The 23457-nt window shown below is 38.5% G+C and overlaps 1 protein-coding gene across 1 annotated transcript in view; it reads right to left on the reverse strand.

Annotated features, from left to right (window-relative positions):
- LOC111155085 (copine 4) overlaps positions 1 to 23457 on the reverse strand; it is a 338389-nt gene that overhangs the window by 111706 nt on the left and 203226 nt on the right. Inside the window, exons 3-6 of the mRNA XM_022515133.1 lie at positions 22165 to 22236; positions 15397 to 15471; positions 6366 to 6449; positions 3221 to 3310 (exon numbers count right to left, since the gene is read on the reverse strand). Of these exons, the coding sequence (XP_022370841.1) occupies positions 3221 to 3310; positions 6366 to 6449; positions 15397 to 15471; positions 22165 to 22236 (321 nt within the window). The remainder of the gene's footprint in view (positions 1 to 3220; positions 3311 to 6365; positions 6450 to 15396; positions 15472 to 22164; positions 22237 to 23457) is intronic.

The following is a 23457-nucleotide window of genomic DNA, read 5'->3' on the forward strand; positions in this document are numbered from 1 at the left end:
CAAGTTGAGAGGTATTTTATTTTAAGATTTTTTTTATTTGTCAGAGAGAGAGAGAGAGCGCGCACACATGAGGATAAGTGGGGGGCACAGGGAGGGGACAGGGAGAAGCAGGCTCCCTGCTAAGCAGGGAGCCTGCGTTTGGGACTTAATCCCAGGACCCTGGGATCATGACCTAAGCTGAAGGCAGATACTTAACTGACTGAACCACCCAGGCATCCCACAGCTTGAGAGGTATTTTAATGGGGTAGGTGGAGAAGGCTGGAAGGCATCTCACAGAATAGAAAGAGGAATGTTTTCTGGAAGTGGAGGGATATTTAAGAGACCCAAAGGGAAGTAGCATGTTTTAAGAAAAGCAGACTGAAGAAGGCATCCTGGGCAGAAAGGTGTAGCAAAGCCAAGAAGCCTGGGACAGTGCAGATAGGTATGAATGCTGGGCAGAAAAGTGGTGGTAAAGGGGAGACTGGGTGCTGGAAAATGCTGTTGGAGACAGTAGGCTATGGGAAAGTGGTCATGAAGAAGCAAATGTCAGGGCACCTGGGTGGCACAGTTGGTTGAGTGTCCAACTCTTGGTTTCAGCTCAGGTCATGATCTCGGGGTCACAAGATCAAGCCCTATGTCAGGCTCCATGCTCAGTACAGAGTCTGCTGGAGATTCTCTCTCTCCCCTTCCCTCTGCCCCTCTCACTCATGCTCTCCCTCTGTCTTTCTCTCTCTCAAAAACAGTAAAGTCTCAAAGACTTTAAATAAGTCTTTAAAAAAAAAGAAAGAAAGAGAGAGAGAAGCAAATGTCTACAACAGGGTCCTTACTTAACGTGTGGGCTGAAACCAGCAGTAGCATCATCCAGGAACTTTTTAGGATGTAAAAGTCTCAGGCCTACCGCAGATCTGTATCAGAAATTCTGAGGACGGGGTTCAGCAGTCTGCATTTCATCAAGTTTTCTACGTGATTTTGATGCATGCTAAGTTTGAAGCCACTGGTTCTCAATTGGGAGTAATTTTGTCCTCCAGGAAACACTTAGCAATGTCTGAGCAGACTTTTGGCTGTAAGACTGAAGGGGGTGGAGTCTTGCGGGCGTCTAGTAGCCAGGGATGCTGCTAAACATCATAGAATGCATAGGACAAGCCTCCACAACAAAAGCCAAAGGTCAACAGTGCAGCTGTTGAGAAGCCCTGATCCTTCCCTCTTCCCTTACTCCCTCTCCCACCCCCTACATCTTTCCTTCTCATCTATCACCCATCATCTATCTCCTTTATTTCCATTTGTTCTTCTACAGACCCCAGAATACAAAACACTCACAAGGCCATAAAGGGCTCCTTTTCTGCATTTTAATTTATACCATTGCAGACAACCCTCTCCTTTTATTCGATTAATAATTCTCTATGACAAAGTTGATCTATGGCTAACGGACATATTATTTGATTTCTGCCCCACATAGGGCCAGTTATCCTGCTGGGAATGGAATGGGGGCTGCTCAGAATATAGGCGACAATCACCACCCTAAGCCCGAAGCTGAAGCTCTTGGCATTCTGCATATGAGCTGACACATGAAGTCCCAAGCAGCCAGGAGCCCTGATTTTGACGTGAAAGACAGTCCCAATGGAAAGTGAGGCTTGAAATATCTTAGCTCTTATAAGAGACAAGGTATTTGGGACAACTCTGAGCTGTTCCTTGAGAGCATGGAGGTTTAAGTGTGTCTGCTGAGAGTTCAAGTACAGAGTCCACACAGAACAGTATGAAGCAAAGATATACAAGATTACATTAAAGAAGCCGGGACTAACCGACTGGACAGGATTCTAACCCGGCAACGCTGTCAAATCAAAAGAATTCTATCCGAAGAAGGTTTGTGGGACCAAAAGGGTGAAAACAATGTACAGTTACAAAGACGAACATTGGCAATGCCCATCTAACAGGTTCCAGGGGATTGGGTGCCCTAAAAGAGCAACGTGAATGGTTAGTCTGCCTCACGGGCCTATCTTCCCATAGTGGAGGTAGAGGCCCCAGGTTTTGGAGTCTGAAGCCATTCACCATTCCTGTTATCCAGCAAGGGTGGCTCTGCTCTTGGACTATTACAGTTGCCTGGACTATTGCTGATTGCTGTCTTTCCTACGGCTGGCCCACATAGAGAAAGTGCCCTGATTAAGCTGATGTGAATGCTGAGGTTGCCCAATGGGCATGTTTCTCACTGAGTGTGAATTGATTGGCCTTTCAGTTTATAGGCACCAGTATCTAGGTCTCTACTGAATTTACTTAGTCAACCTGAATTGGTAGAATCAGTTCTGGGGCATGGATAACATGGAGCTTCCAGACTCCCAAAGCAGGAGGAGGGTCAGAACTCGAACCGTAAAAAAGGCTTCCTGGAGTCTGCTCCTGGCATTCTACCTCTTGTTTTCCTTTGGCCACCCTCACAATGTGTCTTTTCTTTCAACGTATATACTCCCATGATACCCAAAAAGCATTTGTGGTAGATTGAAAAAATTGGCCATCATACTTCACAGTGCTTCTCACCAAGAGGCCGTCTATTTCCTCACTCCTTGAATCTGGGATAGCCATGTGAAATGGCTCTGGCCAATAGAATATGGAGGAAATGACCTCATAGGAGTTCCCTGACTAGACCTTAAGAGACTTTGTTTGCAGCTTCTGTTCTTGCTCTTTCATAACTCTAAGTTCATTTGTATAAGTCTCCAAGCTAGCCTTTTGGATGAGGAAAGATACATGGCTCAAATACCCAGTCCTTCTAGATGATAGCCAGTCAACCCCAGAAGCAGAGTCACCTTGTAAGTACACAGGAGTCCAAGCAAGACCAAGAGAAGAACCTCCTACATTAACTCAACTTGCTCTTGCATAGGCTCATAGGCCAAATACATGGTTATTGTTTTAAGCTACTAAATTTTGGATTGTCTGTTATGGAACAGCAGATAATTGATACAGCAGTGTTTGTATTTTTAATACCTCCCAACTGCACCATGAACTTATTGCCACAGTTTGTCTCTGGGAAGCCATGGAATTTGCCTCTTTACAGAACACAATCAGGATTTATCTTGGACTATCTCCTGAGCTTCAGTGTCTTCTGCAGAAGAAATAGCCCCTGCATCTTTCATCAAGATACTAAGAGATTTGGGTAAGTGATACAGAAAATGTTGGGTTTGTCAATATTCACATGAAGAGAAAGAGGACAGTTAAATACATAAACAGTTGCATTTCTCAGACATAGATTTCTGACCTTCAGCCGGCGGTCTGGATCTCCACTGCATAGAGAATTGACTGATACTTTGAATGATTTCCAGGCTGGGCTTAAGTTATTCATAACAACCTGAGGACAGAAAGAGAGGGAGTGGAGGGATGAGTTGGGGAGGAAATGCTTGACATTTTCACATTTCAACATAAAAACTGATTGAGAAACATTGTGGTGCTTATGAAAAGGACAAGTGCCTGGAATAGACGTCTTAATGAAAACTGGGAGTAGAAAACCTTTTAAGGGTTCCCATTAAGTGGGTCATTATGGGCAGAACTCCCATAGTCACTGGCCTGGACTTTGTGTCATAAATAATGACAGTAATACAGTCCAGCATGTGGATGCTGGGGATGACCCCTTCTACATCAATTGGAGCTAGGATTGAGGAGGCAGGTCTGCCTCTGGATCTCCAGTTCTACAGGACTGTCATTCCTATGACAGTGTAAGTAAAGACTATTGGTTGGTGTAGAGAGTGTTAGCAGATCATTTCTACTGTTAAAAAATTGAGTGGTTTTGATAACTTGTGACCTTGAGTCAGAGCAGATTGCAAGTCAGAGGAGAAGTTTCTAAAAGAAAAATCCCAGGAGCATACTTATACCAGCTACCTTGGAAGGTAGAGTAGTATAGATCTTTAGATCTTCAGTGTCACAAACTAAGTCTGTAATAGTGGAATCCTTTTAGAAGCAGCTTACTAATTAATCCTTCCCAAGAATCCATACAAGTCATCTTAGTCTGTCATCAATATGATTCAAATAAGTCAACTGGGCTTAGAATATATTGAAGTACTAATGTACTTGCTCTGTGCCTAGGATTGTACTGTGTACTTCAGGAAAGGGGTTCCAAAGTGTGGTCCTTAGAACAGCAGGAGAATCAGCGTCACCTAGGAACTTGTCAAAAGTGCAGATTTTTAGATTGCACCCAGACCTACTAACACAAAGTTTGGAGGTGGGCCCCCTATATGATTCTGATGCATGAAATTCGAGAACTACTGCTCTAGGGTACATACAAATGAAGTTAAATAGAATTCTGTCATATTGATTTTTCTTCCTATGAAATTTTTAGTTAGCAGAAGTCTTAGCATTATAAAAAAATTAATTCTCTATCCAAATAACATAATTATTTTATAAGTGATTTTCTCTTCTACTGGATTCCTTAATATAACTATGAATTATTGATTGTATCATGGACTCATTAAATTTCTTTTAACGGATTAAAGTACAAAAATAATGTTCCTGTGGGGCCTTGTCTTGTATTCCGATACCCTGGGGATGATCAAAGTGATAGTGAGAAGAAAAGTTAGATAAAAGTGTTTGGGTTAATTTAAAGTTCTCTCCTTTATATAAAAACACTAAGAAGTGATGATATTTCATTGCAACAGTTTTGAAAAATTCAATAGCAGATCAAAGTTTCAACTAGAAATTTCCTATGAAATTAGAATCCAAGTGTATGTGTGTGTGTGTGTACTTCCCCCCAAGAGAACGGTAGTGTCTAGTATTTATTTCATATCTGTTAAATAAGAAAGAGGAAAAAAATCGATGTCATGTTGCTGACTCATTGGTAAACTTTACAATCACATTGCTTGTAAGACTTCAGAAGCCCCTCAGCAATGATGTATGGGAGGAGTTCTAGAGATTCTTGGGAATAGGAGAATTTACCAATACCAATAATGAGAAAAGGACTGCTGTCAGGAACAGAGGAGAGAGGGATCTTGTGAGAAAATTCTAATAATATAACCCCCATCTCCTTTCTGTCTGCACATTAAAGTCTTCACTCACTGACTGGAGCAAAAGCACGAATGGACACACCACTTCTAATTCTCACCAAAGTTTATTTACTTTTCCTGGAAGAAGTCTGTCTCACCAAAGGAATCTGTATGTGTGAAAAAGATTCTGTTTGGTGGTAGCAATTAGGTGCCACTCAGGGAAACTACTGCACCTCAATCTATTCCCCAGGGATTGAATTCCAGATAATTACATTGTACTATAACATACAGTAGACATACTACCTATACTCAACTCCATTCATTATCCATTCTTTTATTAATACATTTTATTAAATGCCAACTACCTACCAGATGATATCCACAGATGTTGCCCATTCAAGACTATTTAATTCTTGTTTACCTTAAATATGACACAAAAAGTTCCCCTAATGCTACTTGCAACTCTATTACTTCAGGAAAATGGAAATGGATTTCTAATGTGAGGTAGTGGGAACATGGCACCCCCACTATCACCCTATGAAAATCATGATGGTTTCTTCTTCCTTTACTCCACCATTTTGTGTGTGTGTGTGTGCATGTGTATATACAACAGTCTTCTCTCAGCTCTGTCATTCATCACAATCACCCCACATCTCCTTACCAATGTACTTCTCATCCCCACAGACTCTCTTTGACTAACTTATAAATAAAATAAAAAGTGGAGATTGGGGTTGTTTGTTGAATGGGTGTGTGGTACTGGGTGATGGTGGTGGTAATAAGGGATAAGGTTCGGAGCACCAGGGAGAAAGAAGAGGGGGCTCAAGAAAGAGATGCAGCTAGATCAAGTGGCAGCTGAGACAGGTCAGCTGTTCATTTGATAGGCCTGACATCAGCCTAGTGTACAAACTTACTGGGGAGGCAGATCGGCTTCCCAAATTATAGTGAAGCTCAGGACAAACAAACTCAGTTCAAACCTCTGCTCTACCCCTGCTAACTATGAGAACTTGGAAAGTCATTTGAGTTCCCAAAGGTTCAGTTAATCAACTATAAAATGGGGGTAATAATAAACATGTCAAGGAATTGTTGTGAGAAGTAAATAAAATAATGCATATAAATCACTTAGCACAATGCTTGGCACCTAATCACTCTCATTAAATGTTAGCTAACATTCATATTCTTATTATTAATAAATTGCTGACTGTCTGTCTGTATTGAAGGTCAACAATGGAAAATTGGGGTGAGAAAGGGTCTTCTAATAGCTAAATTGAGAATTAAAAAGCTACATGAGGCAGAGAGTCCTCTTAAAGACAGTGAAGACTTCAGGTCTGAGTGCATAGCTACAGACATCAAGAAATGTAAGGGGCTTCTAGAAACAGGTCAATTTATTATCTTAGGAGATGAGATGGCATAGCTGAAGATGACTCTTCTCACCTCAGTTCGATGTACAAGCTGCTGGGTTGCATCATCATTCATACGAAAAATTTCCAGAAATGGGTCAGATTTACTGAAGAAATCCTAAAATAGATAAACAAAAATCAGTTATTTCCCACCTACACATATTTGATCTTGCCTTGAATCAAATGCCACTGGATTTGACCTTCCCTGCTTTGTTCTTGGCTAGAATGAGCTGCATCTGAAATCCAAGTTCTTTGAGAAGTACATTCTTGGTTAAGTAAAATCTAAAGTATTCTTCAAAGATCAATTCCAATAATCTTGTTTGAAAAGCAACATATCTGTTGTCTTAAAATATTAATTATAGTTATTGTTAAAGGCTCTGTCTGATGATGGCAATATCTGGGTCACCTGTGGATCTGTTTTTATTTTCTGTTTCTTGGTTCTGCCCCTTGGTATACCAGACACTGTGTAAGAAATATTATAAACGCTTCAGATGAGTCTTTAGCTTCTGACAAGCCATTAGAATGGGGGAAGTTACCTAAATCCAATTAGGATTGAGCTATTTCAAGATTGGTTTCTCCAAAAATCTTTAAAGTCATGATATGTTTTTGATTCATCTATTCTTTTAATATTGTCTTTACAGGGCTCTAACTGAAAGGCCTTGTGTTCCTAAGGGCTGTTGTTCCTTGACATGCCCTCAATGCTAATTTTTGTGAGACTCTCAAAGGCTTTGTTTATCTCCATAATCTCTTGGCTCAGGTTTTTTGTTCACTTTCTCTTTGTGCTGCTATTTGCTAATTAGTGACTGCCTCAGGAGGAAAAGACACTGAGACTGTTTTTCTGGTTCATGAATCTTGAACCATAGCTCTCTCGGTATCCCTGAACTTCAGTTTTGCTTCTCTGGGCCCATGAGATGACAAAGGCCTCTTCTCAGTTTATTTCTTAGTTACTATTTTCTGCTAGGCTTCTTAGCCTCTCTACCCATGGTGTTCTATGAATCAGCCTTGAGGAATTTCCCTGAGTGGAAAATCTGGATAGAATGTCTGAATCACTTCAGTGGATTTCTCTCCTATTTTGGCCCCTCAAAACTTAACTGCCTTAGGACCCCTAAACAGATGTCTCTTGTACCTTACCCAGTGTTTCTAGCCACTTTAAGTGGAAGAATAATGTAAAACAAGCGGGTACTTCATTACTGGAAATAATCATAACCATATCTTTCTTTAAACTTATTTTTTATTCCAATGGATTATAAACTCTCAGAAAGGAATTATGTCTGATTTTCTTTTATATCTCTACCATTTCCTCATCTTCCATAAGGTCTAGGCTTTAGTGGTACATAGTGTTTATTGAGTGTATGAAGGGATACATTTCTAAATGAAAGAATGACATGAATACCTGGTATAGAATAGGAGGCTATCTGAGCGGCAACCTTAGTTACCACACTCTTATTATGTATTTCATCAGGTAATTTTTCTCCCCCAGAATTCTAGCCTGCAGCTGAGCAAAATGTGGCCCATAGTCATACTAGTCTTCAGCTCAACAAAATACTCTTAGGAAATATGCTGATCATAACAGAGTCTTGTGCTTGATGTTACTATATAAGGAAGGATAAAATTTGGTCTCAACCCTCCAAAGGTACCATCTGGTTTGGTGGTAAGACAAGTACACAAATAAATATAACCCAAGGCTAAGAATGAATGAATGAATGAATGAACAACAGAAAAGAGAGAGAGTTGATGGATTTGCACTGGAAAATAGGGTTGTGAGGAGGGTATTTCTAGGCAGGAAACAGACTGTGTGAAGGTGTGAAAGAGTAAACAGAGGGGCACCCAAGGCAGGTTAATTCCACTGCAACCTAAGGATGTGTAGGGGAGGGGTTTGAGAAGGTTCTGGCAAAGTCAGCTCCATGATATGAAGGCCCTTATACGCTTAACCAAAGGCTTTGCACATGCCTTGGGAAGCAGCTGGCAACCAATGATGGATTTTGAGCAGGAAAAAAAAAAAAAAAAACTGGCTCTCTAAATAGAGTAAAGAATATCAGCCAGGGGTGCCTGACTGGCTTAGTCAGCAGAGCATGTGACTCTTGGGTGTAAAGATTACTTAAAAATAATATTATATATATATATATATATAAAGAATATCAGCCTAGAAACTTCATAGGGCTCCTTAGAAAGAAAAAAGATGGGAAGTAGATCGATCTATCCCCCTCTGTGTTCCTCCCACCCTACCCAGAGTTAAACACCACAAGCCACAACACCCAGAGTCTGGAATATATCTTTCCACTCTTATTTTTGAAGGTATCAAATTACCACAGCCTTCATCTTGTCAAAAACCCACAGTGACTGCTTTTATCAATAAGTCTGTCTTGCAACCCTTGTCCATCCACCAAAAAGGCACTTTTCCTTCCCAGACATACTGCTAGTAGATTCCTACCTCTAACACATTTACTCAAGACATACACACCCCACCCCCCTTATTTCTGCTTCAACACTTGTCTTAAAAAATTGGAACCCCCCCTTTTAGCTCCCTTTGTTAAAAGATGTGAGCCACATTAGCTTGCTCCTAGATGCCCTTGGACTCCTCCCCAGTAGCTTCAGGCTTTGTTTCCTTAAATAGATGATTGCTCCCTCAGGGAACATGTTGGTGAATTGCACTTAAAATTGCAGACCACACTGGAGGAACTCTATCATTATTTTTCTTTTTCCTTTCATTGATAATTTTGAACTTTTGTTATTATTTTTACTTAAAAATAGAATATATAGAAAAAGAGAAGGAAAAAAAAAAAACAGCCCATATCCTTATCCATAATTCCACAACTATCAATATCATTCTGGTAGATACTTTTCTAAATCGAGACATAATTTTCTTTTCTTTCTTTTAAAAATATATTTGTAATCATACTTTACATACACTTTAATACTTTTTTTCCTCCTGGTAGTATATTGCAGGGCTTCTTCTATTTTATTTTATATTCATTTTAAATACTATTTAGGGTTAGCACAGAGATGTTGTCAGGAGGACATAAGAAGGAAAGATCAGATACGAGCTCTGCCCTCAAGTAACCGAAAATCTAATATGGGCACACTGCCTTTAGAACTGCTTTCAAATCCTGACTCCACTGTATGCAATCTGAATGATCTGGGGCAAGATATTTAATTTCTTCAAGTCTCCGTTTCCTGGTTGGTATTTGGAGAGAATGTCACCTTTTGCCTCCTAGCACTGTGGAAGAATTAAAGGAGGTGAGTCTAGTACCTGGCAATGATAAGCACTCAAAAAGTGTTGCTGCCACGATTATTATCAATAGAAGAGACAATGTATGAGGACGCTTTGTAAAGCTATCAGGGATGATTATGACTAAGAAGGCATCTGATTGTTGGAAATAAAATAATTCCTAAGCAGCTCAAAAATATCTTACATGTACACTCAGAAATTTGTAGTTTAAAAACACAACTCTGGTCTGATTGTATGGTTACGTGACACAAACTGGAATTTTTGGCTGTTTTGGTTGACTCTCAGCATTAAGATGGCCCTTGGGACAGCTCAGTACCATCAAGGTTAATGACACAGGCATTTTACTGAAGGTTTGCTATGGTGAAATTTTTTTAATAAATTGGAGGCTGTATCATGATACGAAAGAAATCTAGTCATGCAAGAGGGTGATAAGGAATCAGCTGAGGTTTGGAATAGAAAAAGAAGCTGTGCATTTCTATGGCAGTGATCTTAAAAATGAAATACTGGAATAAGAAAAGATTATCTGAAAGATTCGGGGTCCAAACCAAACCCTGTAGCTTCCTACTCTTGTGACTTTGGGCGAACTGTTTATTTAAACTTACTAATGCTTCATCTGTAAAATGCAAATAATAATTTCCACCTTTGGGAATATGGTTTTGAATTTTGGGGATCATGCAGGTTAGACACCTGCCACCTCGTACACTGCAGATGCTCATTAATTGTAACTTGCTATCATCAACTCAGGTTAGATTAGTTTTTAGGCAGGCATACTTGAACATAGTAAAATCATAGCCTAGCAGGTAGGGATTTAATGTTGCTTTGGAACAGGGGTTGGAAACTATGGTGTGTGGTCTAAATCCTGCTCACTGATTATTTTTGTGAATAAAGTTTTATTGGAACACTGCCACACTCATTCATTTATGTATTGCCTATGGTTGTTTTCATGCTCCAAAGACAGAGCTGAGTAGCTGGGACAGAGACTATATGGCCTGCTAAGTCTAAAATATTTACCATCTGGCCATTTATAGAAAAAGTTTGCTGACCTCGGCTTTGGAGTCTTACTCGTTTGTTTATACAGCACCCCATCAATCTAGCATTGTGGGAACACTAAAAATGTACTTTAAAATGATACTACTATACAGATGTGGTGACCACCAGTGTGAGAATCCCTTCCAGCATACCAACATGAATACTGTCTCAGGAAAGAGAGGACAAAGAATACTCTGTTAGCTTGAATGTTCTAAAGTGATTACAGTCATATCTCTACTTACTTATTAGATTAATTGCCAACTAGCTACTAATGTAACAAATGTGCTTTTAGGAATTAGAAAGTCCACCTCTCCATTAAGTGAATTGCATTAACATTAGATAAATAAGTTATTTCTTGCAAACCTAATCTATTTTACTTGTGCCTGCCACTGAAGTCCTTGAAGATTTCAAGGACTCTGGATTTCCATCTTAGGTAGAAGGCTGTTGGTCTGCTGACAACATTTTTACCTTTAAAAATGACTTTTTCTATCAAGAGAAAGGGGGTATTTCTCATTGTAGTTTTCAAGGTACTAAGTGCCCCCCCCCCGGTATAGCCTACCACAGTAGTTCTCAAACTCTTTGGTCTTAAAACTCCTTTGTGCTCTTAAACATTATTGAGGAGCCCAGGGAATTTTTGTTTATGTAGATTTTATCTATCAGTATTTACTCTATTATAAACTAAAAATGAAATTAAAAAAAAAACATTTGTTATATCATGTTAAAAATATAAAAACAAACCCAGTACACATCAAAATAAAAATAGCATTTTAATGGAAGACAACTGTCTTTTTCAAATTTAAAAAAGTATTCAGAAAAATGACATTCCTTTTCATTTTTGCAAATCAGTTTAATAACTAATGGCTTAATAGAAGGCAGCAGGATTCTCATATCTGTTTCTGCATTTAATCTGCTATGATATTAGGCATCATGCCAGTTTCAGAAAACCATTTTACACATGTGAGAAAATGAGAGTGAAAAAAGAAGATAATATCTTGGTATTATTATGAAAAGACTTTTTGATCTCATGTAGTCCCTTGAAAGGGTCTTGGGACCTTGGACAACTCTTGGAGGACTGCTACCTAGGGCAAACCTTCACCTCCTTCCTCCCTGGCTTCCTATTTCCCTGAAATCCATGGGAACATTACCAAGTCCTCAATGTCTAGAGACCCTTTCGACATGTATTCATTAACCCCTTGCCCTGAAGAAAAATTTAGATTTTGGTTAGGCAACCTGGTGAAGTCCTCTTCTGTCACTGATTGTGTGTGTGTGTGTGTATATCCTTGGATAAGTCATTTCACATCTCTGAACCTCAGTGTTCTCATCTGTTAAAGAAGGCAATTGCATTAGACCAGAGGCTTTCTACCTGACATATTTGGATATCTAAAGATTACCAGAATGATAACAAGGTGACTGGGGATCCTGATGTCCTATAACCATTGTCTGAATTGGATATGATGTATTTTCCCCCACATATTTACACTGAAAGTTTTCCAATGTATACAGAAATTAATCTCATGACATTAATGAAAAAAATTTTAAAAATTAAGACCTTTGTCTCAGTCACTTTTAGTCATGATATATTTTCTCAGTTAATAGATATAAGTTCAACTGCTAACATGTAGGTGGCTACAATATCATTGAATGCTCAAAGCTAAAAAGGGTCCTCCTTAATAAATTCAGGACTATTTTTCCAGCTGTGACATGAAATAATTGTACTATCTTATTCTGATTCTGCACCTATCACAAAAAAATCTGGCAAATTGCATTTTCCAAAGATGGCCACCACCATGTCCACTGTCCACATGCTTTTCTAGAATATGACTTTGCCACTCCCCCATCAAGGTGTGGAATCTAACTCCTCTCTCCTTGACTCTGGGCTGGCCCTATGACTTAACATGTAACTAACACAATGCTGCAGAATTGATGCTCCATGACTTCTAAGGCTAGGTCAGAACAGGCCACACAGCTTCTCTTTTCTTTCGGGTTGCTTTCTCTGGGAAAAACTAGCCACTGTGTGGGGGAAAAAAAAAACAAACAAAAAACCCAAGACAACTATGTAGGCACTCTGGTTGACCACCTCAGCTGACCCCAGCCTTTCAGCCATCCCATGTGTCAGGAATGTGAACAAAGCTAGACTGAACTCTCCAGACAAGGTCCTCCCCAGCTGAGTATCATTGGGTTGACTTCTGTCAACATCATAAGAAGCAGAAGAAATGCCCCATTGAAACTTGTTTCCATGTCTGACCCTCAAAACCATGACATGTAATAGAGTAAGTTAAGTCACTAGGTGTTGAGATGGTTTCCTATGTAGCAATGGATAACCAGTACTATCTATTAACAAGTATTATCAGCAGTAGTAGTATCTGAGTAAATCATCAGACCTAGCTGAGTCTTGGTTTCCTCAAGAGGTTGTTTGAGGTGATCTCCGTGGTATCATCTTGCCCCTTAATGCTACTCTTCCCTTTTTCCACCTGAGACCATTCACCTTTTGGTCCAAAGAGGAACAATGGCCTCTGCTTTGTGCTGAACAGGACCTACTCTTCTCTGGATTACTAAGGAGAATGGGCAAGATACCCACATTATGAATGACCTGTAGTCTACAGCTTTGGAGTGTCATGCTCAGCACTGACAAGGTCCTTGGATAATCATCCCAGACAAAGGTGGGAATGGCCACCTAGAACCATATTAAGTGCTGCATGACGCTTTTTCAGCTTTTTGAGCAAGTACTCATTGGAATGAAGGGAAATTGTCCAAACACATCAGAGCTAATGGGCCCTCTAACAAACCCCCAAGTCCTCTTGCACTGTAACAGAAGTCAGTTAGAGGGCGGATTAGAAGTGCTTAAGAGACTGTTAAGTAGAAAGAAGCCATTATAAGCCATTAGCTGAGCAGCTTAAAACTGCCACACACTGACCCAATGGCTTATAATGGCACCAGGAAAGATACTACAAAGGAGTTTGGTGAGTTATTCTAAAACTTGGAGAGATGATGGAGGAGAAAAAACATAATAGCCATCAGGAAGTGAGGAGTAAAAGCTAACATCCGACTGACATCAGTGCACACCACAGTTCCCAGCACCTAGCCCACACTAATGTTCATGAAAGTTTCACGTAATCCACTCAGGACACAAAAAAAATCCAATTCATTCACAAGGATAAAGTCTTTCCTGATGTCCCCAGGCAGGATGAATAAACCTTCTCCAGACAGCAGTTATACATCAATTATCACATCCCATCATGGCTATAACATTCTATCTTTTGTAGTTTAAATTTATATTTCATTTAGTTAGGCAATGAATTACAGGTTGTAGCTGTGAGAATGGTTTGAAGCATGTCTTTACCCCATCACCTGATGCATAACAAGCATGCAACAAAGGTTTGGTAAATGAACGATGAATGAAGAAAGAATGAACAAATAAAAGAATGAATTAATGAACATAGAAATAGTCTAAGTACTGTTCATAGGTGAAAATGAAGGTGATATGCCAGGCTATCAACAGCTACCTAAAACTTTAGGGAACTGCCTGATACATCACTTTACCTTTTTCAGCCTAATGCCTGTCCGCAATTTAAAAAGTGGTACCACCTCCCCAAATCCCAGGTTCTCTAGTTGTCCTCTAGGAAAAGAGTTCTTTGTGAATACATTTATTAATGTGATATGTTTTTGACTTAAAGATATGGTTGGAGGGAAATTGTAAATATATGGTGAAGTTGGAAAGGACACTCCTCCCCTTTTTTAATGGGTGGAGACTGAGGAACTCCTGTCTAGGTGAGACTGACATGGCCATGATGGATGGAAGTTGTCAGATAAAAGAGAGAGAACACAGACGGGAGTCAGATTCCCCTGGAATGGACCTGGAAATGAATCCTCAGTTTTAACCACTTATTAGCAGGGTATGGTAGCCAAGAAAACTGCCTTAGAAACCTCCTACTACAGGGAATATAACTGACCAAGGGCCCCAGCTGCTGTGCCCTGAAATACATCTCCTATTTTCCATACTTGCACTGAGGCCAGGCTTCCAGTGGGCCGCTCCCAGCTAGTGCCTGCGTGTGTAGGGGACATTAAGGCAGGCACGGGTGACACGAAACTTCCCTGCTGGTCAATATTGGCCCTAGGACTCTCTGATGGCCTTGTTTAGGCTTCCTTAGACTGGACATTCCAGGACACTGCCGCCCACCCCTTTCTCTCTCTCTCCTTTACTCATGGTCAGACTTGCACTGCAATCTGCAGATTTCCTCCCTATGTTTCTAATAAAATCCTTGCATATTTAATAATTTAATTTAACTCTGGGATTATCCGGACTAACACATGCAGCGACCTTACACAAGTTACTTCATCTTTGAATTTGTTTCCTCATCTGCAAAACAAAGTTAATAATGCCTGCTACGTGGGAGTTATAAGAATGATTAAATGTGATAATGCATGAAAAGCTCTAAATCTTGTGCTTGGAAAATATAGGTGCTTCATAAATGTCATTTCTCCTCTCTTTCATGTCATCTGTTTTCTTATGAAATGTCCCTAGCAACAGGGTTAAACCATATTTACCTGTGCACATTGACCTGGGCATTTGGGAACAAATGAAGCCTTGGTGTAACAAAATTATCTTCTTTTAATTATAGTCCCTCCCCCTTCTCATCAACTGGTTCTTAACTTGGGGAAAGTCTTACTTTGGAGACCTCTCTGAAATCTTTGATCTGTTTAATAATGTGGATTGAAAGGGAAAAAACAGCTGCAGGGTGAAATCTGATTAAACTTTGTGTGCAAGCTTTATTACTTCCTTCAGTAAGGTTAATGCCAAACACTTTACCTTGTCATCCAATTTCCGTGCATTGAATGCAAGTTCAACGTAGTCATCATTGCCAGACAATTCTTCTGCAATCACCTAAAGGAAAAGATTTTCACATATTTTGAAGTGTTTTCCAAAAGATTTTGAAGTCATTTTCTGATCCAAGGACCCAAGATTAAGAGAAGTATTTAAATATTTAAAATGAAGGAGATTAAATTTTTCTGGGATACGTAGAGGAACAAAATCTCCAAGATGTCTTAGAAGAAAGGTGACAAGATGATGTATTGTTCTTCTGGGAAAGAACAAGGGCCAAAGGCAAATCTCAAACTGGGGTTCACCATCCCAAAGCTTCTCTGGGTTTGTGTGCTTTGGGAGTAAGCCTTTGGATCCATGGCTTTTTAGAGCACCAACAGAGTCTTCAAAGACTCTTTGAACCATTTGTATGGACTGAACATGGAAGTAAAAAAAGAAAAAGCTTGATAAGAATGCATCATTTAGGGGCACCTGGGTGGCTCAGTGGGTTAAAGCCTCTGCCTTCGGCTCAGGTCATAATCCCAGGGTCCTGGGATCGAGCCCCGCATCGGGCTCTCTGCTCAGCGGGGAGCCTGCTTCCTCCTCTCTCTCTCTGCCTGCCTCTCAGCCTACTTGTGATCTCTGTCTGTCAAATAAATAAATAAAATCTTTAAAAAAAAAAAAAAGAATGCATCATTTAAAATACCCAAGCAATAAACTCAAGTAAGTGCTTGTGAGAGTGGTCATAACTTACACCACAGGGAATCTTTTTGCATTTTTCCCTTAAAAATGACCTTAACTTTTAAAAAAAAAAATGAATCAGTCACTCTCAAGTTAAAAAGGAATGTTCAAAGGACCTCAGGAGGTTTGCTGCCTGGCAATTTACCCACCCCCCATCCCACCCAAGCAATTCAGATTTTCCTGGTATATTTTTCTACTTTTTAAAAAATTTTGTCTAGGCAATGATCAGACCACTTTCTCTACCTTTCTCAAGGGCTCTAAAATGAGATGCCAAAGTTTTAAATACTGGAGTTTTATTCGAAATTTTAAGGTTTTATTTAGAAATACTTTCAGTATTGCCCAACTGAACATTATGTGATGACAGAAATGTTCTGTAATCTGCACTGTCCAATACAGTGGCTGCTAGCTACATGTAATTACTTTTTCATTAATTTTTTTAAAAATTCCAGTTAGTGGAAATACAATACAGTATTGTATCAGTTTCAGGTGTACAATATAGTAATACAACTCTATACATTACTCAGTGCTCATCATGGTTTAACTGTACTCCTTAATCTCCATTGTGCCATTTCAGCACCCCCCACACCCCCGACTAATCATCAGTTTGTTTCCTATAGTAAAGAGTCTATGCTTGGTTTGTCTCTCACTCTACTTTTTAAAAATCTTTTCCTTTGTTTTGTTTCTTAAATTCCACATATGAGTGAGATCATATGGTATTTGTCTTTCTCTGACTGGCTTATTTCACTTAGCATAATACTCTGTAGCTCCATCCATGTCGTTGGCAAGATTTCATTGTTCTTTATAGCTGAATAATATTCTAGGCAGATATATATAGTCACCTCTTCTTTATCCATTTATTTATCCATGGACCCTTGGGCTGCTTCCATAATTTTGCTATTGTATATAATGCTGCAATAAACATGGGGGTTCATGTATCCCTTCAAATTAGTGTTTTTGTATTCTTTGGGTAAATACCCAATAGTGCAATTATTGGATCATAGAGTAGTTCTATCTTTAACTTTTTGACGAACCTGCACACTGTTTTGCACAGTGGCTGCACTAGTTTGCATTTATACCAACAGTGTAACAGGGTTCCTTTTTCTCCACATCCTCACCAACACCTGTTGTTTCATATGTTTTTGGGGTTAGCCATTCTGACAGGTGAGGTGATGTCTCATTGAAGCTTTGATTTGTATTTCCTTGATGAGTGACATTGAGCATCTTTTCCTATGTCTTTTGGCCGTCTGGATGTCTTCTTCAGAGAAGTGTTTTCTGCCTATTTTTAATTGGATTATTTATTATTGGGATGTGGAGTTGTGTAAGTTCTTTATATATTTTGGACACCAACCCTTCATCAGAAATATCATTTGCAGATATCTTCCCCCATTCAGTAGGTGTCTTTTAGTTTTGTTGATCATTTACTTTGCTGTGCAGAAACTTTTTATTTTGATGAAGCTCCCAGTTTATTTTTGCTTTTGTTCCCCTTGCCTCAGGAGACATATCTAGAAAAAAGTTGCTATTGTCCAATGCCAGAAATTGCTATGTTCCAATGCCAGAGCATACTTCCTATGCTCTCTTCTAGGATTTTTATAGGTTTAGGTCTCACATTTAGGTTCTTAAACCATTCTGAGTTCATCTTTGTGCATAGTGTAAGCCAGTGGTCCAGTTTCATTCTTTTACATTTAGCCATCCAGTTTTCCCAACACCATTTGTTGGAGAGGCTGTCTTTTTCCCCCACTGCATATTCTTTCCTCCTTTGTCGAAGATGAGTTGACCATATATACAAATGTGGGTTTACTTCTGGGCTTTCTATTCTATTCCATTGATCTATGTGCCTATTTTTGTGCCAGTCCCATACTGTTTTGATTATTACAACTTCATTGTACAAATTGAAATCTGGAATTGTGATACCTCCAGCTTTGCTTTGCTTTTCCAAGACTGATTTGGTTATTTGGAGTCCTCTGTAGTTCCATACAAATTTTAGGATTGTCTATTCTAGTTCTGTGAAAAATGTTATTGGTATTTTGATAGGAAGTGTGTTGAATGTGCAGATTACTTTAGGTAGTATGGACACTTTCACAGTATTTGTTCTTCCAAACCATGAACATGGAGTATCTTTCCACTTGTTTGTGTCATCTTTAATATCTTTCATGATTTTCAGAGTACAGGTCTTTCACTTCCTTGGTTAAATTTTTCCTAGGTATTTAATTTTCTTTGGTGCAATAGTAAATGAGATTGCTTTCTTAATTTCTCTTTCTGTTTCATTATTAGTATATTAAAATGCCATGGATTTTTGTATGTTGATTTTGTATCCCGCAACCTTACTAAATTCATTTATCAGTTCTAGTAAGTTTTTTTTTTTTAAGATTTTTATTTATGTATTTGACAGAGAGAGAGCACACATGCACAAGCAGGGGAAATGGCAGGTAGAGGCAGAGGGAGAAGCAGGCTCCCCAATGAGCAGAGAGCATGATGTGGGGCTCGATCCCAGCACCCTGGGATCATGACCTGAGCCAAACGCAGATGCTTAATTGACTCAGCCATTCGGGAGCCCCAGTTCTAGTAGTTTTTTGGTGGAGTGTTTAGGGTTTTCTTTATGGAGTATCAGGTCATCTGCAAATAGGGAAAGTTACTTCTTCCCTACCAATTTGGATGACTTTCTTTCATTCCTCTTGTTTGATGACATGGCTAGGAAGTCCAGCACTATGTCAAATAATAGTGGTGAGAATGGACGTCTCCATCTTGTTCCTGACCTTAGAGAAAATGCTCTCAATTTTTCACCATTGAGTGTAATGTTAGCTGTGGGTTTTTCATTTATTATGTGAAGTGCGTTTCCTCTGATACTATTTTTTGATGGATTTTTATCAAGAACAGATGTTATACTTTGTCAAGTGCTTTTTCTGCATCTATTAATATGATCATATGATTTTTATCCCTTCTTTTATTGATGTGATGTATCACAATGATTTGCAAATACTAAGTCACACTTGCATCTCAGGAATAAATCCCACCTGATCGTGGTGAATGATTCTTTAAATGTATTGTTAGATTCTGTTTGCTAGTATTTTGTTGAGGATTTTTGGCACCTACATTCATCAGAAAAACTGGCCTGTAGTTCTGTTTTTGCAATGTCTTTATCCGGTTTTGGTATCAGTGTAATAATGGCTTTATAGAATGAATTAGGAAGTTTTCCTTGTTCTATTTTTTGGAATAGTTTAAGAATAGGTATTAACTCTTCTTTAAAGATAGAATTCTTTAAAGAATTCTTGATAGAATTCACCTGTGAAGTCATCTGGCCCTGGACTTTTGTTTGCTGGGAGTTCTTTCATTGCTGATTTAATTTCATTGCTGGTAATTGCTCTGTTCAAATTTTCTCTTTCTTCCTGATTCAATTTTGGGAGGTTATATGTTTCTAGGAATTTATCTATTTCTACTAGGTTGTCCAATTTGCTGGTTAGAATTTTTCATAATATTCTGTTACAACTGTGTATTTCTGTAATCTCAGTTGTTATTTCTCTCCTTTCTTGTTTTACTTATAAGTCTAAAGTCTGGCTAAAATATTATCAATTTTACTAATTTTACAAAGAACCAGCTCCTGGTTTCATTGATCTGTTCTATTCTTTTTAGTTTCTATCTTGTTTGTTTCTGCTCTAATCTTTATGATTTCCTTCCTTTTACCGGTTTTGGGTTTTGTTTGTTATCATTTTTCTAGTTCCTTTAGCTATAAGGTAGGTTGTTTATTTGGGACTTTTATTTCTTAAGGTGGGCCGATATTGCTATAAACTTCCCTCTTAGAATAGCCTTTGCTGTATCCCACAGATTTTAGACCATTTTATTTTCAACTTCATTTATCTCCATGTATTTTTTTATTTTGTCTTTGATTTCTTGGTTGGCCCATTCATTGTTTAGTAGCATATTATTTAACCTCTATGTATTTGTGTGCTTTTCATGTTTTTCTTATGGTTGATTTCTAGTTTCAGAAAAGATGGTATGATGCCCATCTTTTTTAACACGTTGAGACTTGTCTTGTGGCCTAATATGTTATCTATTCTGAAGTATGGTCCGTATGTACCTGAAAAGAATGCATATTATGCTGTTTTAGGATGGAACATTCTGAATATGTCTGTTAAATCCATTTTGTCCAGTGTGTCATTCAAGCCACTGTTTCTTTAATTTTCTGTTTGGATGATCTATCCATTGAAGTTAAGTAGGATGTTAAAATCCCCTACTATTATTGTATTACTATTGATTAGTTCCTTTATGTTTGTTATTAACTGCTTTATGTATTTGGGTGCTCCCATGTTGGGTGCATGCATATTTACAATTTTTATATCTTCTTGTTGGATTGTATTGTTTATGACTATATAGTGTCCTTCTTTGTCCCTTGTTACAGCCTTTGTTTTAATGTCTGTTTTGTCCAATATAAGTACTGTAACTTTGGCTTTCATTTTACTTCCATTTGAATGATAGTTTCTCTATCCCTTCACTTTCAGTGTGTATGTGTCCTTAGATCTGAATTAAATTTTTTACAGTCAGCCTATTATGAGTCTTTTTTTTTTTTAAACTACTCCATCATCTTATGTGTTTTGACTGGAGCATTTAGTCCATTTACATTCAAAGTAAGTCCTGATATGTGTGTATTTATTGTCATTTTGTTATTTATTTTATGGTTGCTTTTGTAGTTCTTCTCTGTTCCTTTCTTCCCTTGTTGTTTTCTCTCATAATTAGTTAACTTTCTTTAGTAAACTATACTATAGGGATTTACTATATTCTTTATTCTTCATTTTATGCACATCTATTACTGTTTTTTGATTTTTGGTTACCATTTAGTTTATATATAATGTCTTCTGCTTATAGTGGTCTATGTTAAGTTGATGGTTACCTTAATTCTGAACTCATTCTTTACTCTTCTCCCCTTTATGTTTCAGATACTTGGTATCATATCTTACAGCCTTTTACTTTGTGCAACTCTTGACCAATATTTATAGATAAGCTTAATTTTGTTTGTTTTTGTGCTTCCTATTTTTCTTACTCTTACTTGTGGTATTTGTTTTCTACTCACAAGGTCCCCCTTAAGATTCTTTATAAGGCTGGTTTAGTGGTCATGAATTCTTTTAATTTTTGTTTGTCTGGGAAACTCTTTGTTTTCCTATTCTGAAAGATAGCCTTACTGGAATAGAGTATTCTTGGCTGTAAATTTTTCACTTTTAGCACTTTGAATGTTTTGTGCTACTCTCTACTGGCCTGCAAAGTTTCTGCTGGAAAATCAGCTGATAGCCTCCTGGAGTTTCCTTTGTAGGTAACTGCCCAGTTTTCTCTTGCAAACTTTAAAATTCTTTATCACTGTGTTTGCCATCTTAATCACTGAGTGTCTTGGTGTGGATTTCAGTGGGTTGAGTTGTTGGGGGATTTCTGTGCCTCCTGAATCTGATTCTCTGTTTCCCTCCCCACATTCATAGCCACATACAACTCCTGAACACTTGATATATGGCTAGTGTAAGGTGTGGGTATTTTCTTTTATTTAATTTTGAATAATTTTATTTAAGTTTAAATAATCACATGTGGGTAGTGGCTACTAAATACAATGACATAACTTCAAACTAATATATTAAAGAGGAGACTTAAAATGCTGAGTTCTCTGGTCCTTAGGAAACAAACCTAACCTTGGACTAATTGCTATTAGAGCAGATTTTTAATTCTCAAAAAAATGAGAGGCAGGAATAGGTAGTTTGATGATTTGAAAACCCCAGACAATTCCATATTCTTAATGTTCTCGACAACTCCATCTTTGCCCTCCACCGAAACCTACATACTAACTGCAGAAGTGCTTAGTAGAAGTGAATGGCCTCACTTTCAAATACTTTTTCTATCTCTTTCTTTCTATTGGCAAAAAGGAAAAAGGTACAAGAAGGAAAGGAGTAAACTGGATAGCTAAGCAGTTGTGGTGTCAACTCCCAATACTCAGAGAGTCTGCTTCCTACTGCCAGGTTTGGACCAGATGCTCCATCTGGGCACCTCTGTTCAGGAAGGGCTTACCGTGATGGAGGATTTCCCTGCTGTGTTCCCATGCTTCAACAAGGATTTAGACAGTTTTCTCTGGGAAACAATCTGTACAAAAAGAAACAAAATGTAGAGATACTAGTTATATGATTGTTAGGTCTACTTTTTAATTTCTTTCTTTACAAAATTCTGTATTTAGAATTCTACTTGAAATTATAACACTATGTCTGTTTATTTCTAGGCTTTTTTCCCATGAAACTCCTAAATACAGGTTATTCCCTTCTTTCTTCTTATAACATATTATGTAAGAGAGTAAGGGCATGAGAAATTATAGACAAGTCAGTCAATTAGGAGGTGACTTAATCTGAAGCATTACAACAAAATTAGATGGAAAATGTTGGATATGTATATTATGATAAAACAGAAAGTTTCAGAATGATCTCAAATTAGCACTAAAACCTCTGTGCAAAGTAGGGGTGGGCTACAGGGAGGAAAGAAAACCCAAGGTCTAAATATAGACCTTCTGTATCTATAATCTCTAGAGTTCTGTTTTTAATATATTCATTAGGAAGCTATAAAGTCAGTCATTAGGATACTGATGCCCAGACAAGCGAAAAAGAGTAATTGGGGTCCTCTTCATGATTCAGTGCCAATGCACAACGTGCAATGACAACTAAAGTTGTTATTATATTGGGAGCTATTCTTAGCAGAACTTGCCCCACCTGCCTCTGCCTTCCCATTTTTGAAAGAAATGTATGAAGGATATATTAGGGGGCCCTGAAGGATATGCAATTCATGATTCTCAAAGGAGAAAAGACTTAAAACAATCAATGACAGCTGTGCTCTTGCTGAGAGAAAACAAAGTCATACCTTGCAGTAGACAGCTTCTATCTAAGATGGCTCCCAATGGTCCTATTCATGCCATTGTGCAGTTCTCTCTCCTTTAGTGTGGGATGGATCTAATAACTGGCTTCTAATGAACAAAATACTACAAAAGTGGTGGAGTATCTCTTCTGAGATTAGGTCACAAAATGAATGTGACTTCCTTCTTGATCATCATCTTATTCTTCTCTCTCAGAGCCCTTGTGTTGAAGGAAGCAAGTTGCAATGCTGTGAGTAGCCCTATAGAACAGCTCAGGTGGCAAGGAATTGATGTCTCCAGCCAACAGCCAGTGAGAACCAGAAGACTGTCAACAGATCCATGATGAGCTTGGAATCAGGTCCTCCTTCAAGCTAAGTCTTGAAATAACTGTACCTTTAGAGCAGCCTTGTAAGAGACCCTGATCCAGAGGACACAGCCACACTCTCCCCCAATTCGGTAAGATCATA

The sequence above is a fragment of the Enhydra lutris genome, unplaced genomic scaffold, assembly GCF_002288905.1.
Source record: "Enhydra lutris kenyoni isolate GAN:26980312 unplaced genomic scaffold, ASM228890v2 scaffoldscaffold39, whole genome shotgun sequence".
Taxonomy (NCBI): domain Eukaryota; kingdom Metazoa; phylum Chordata; class Mammalia; order Carnivora; family Mustelidae; genus Enhydra; species Enhydra lutris.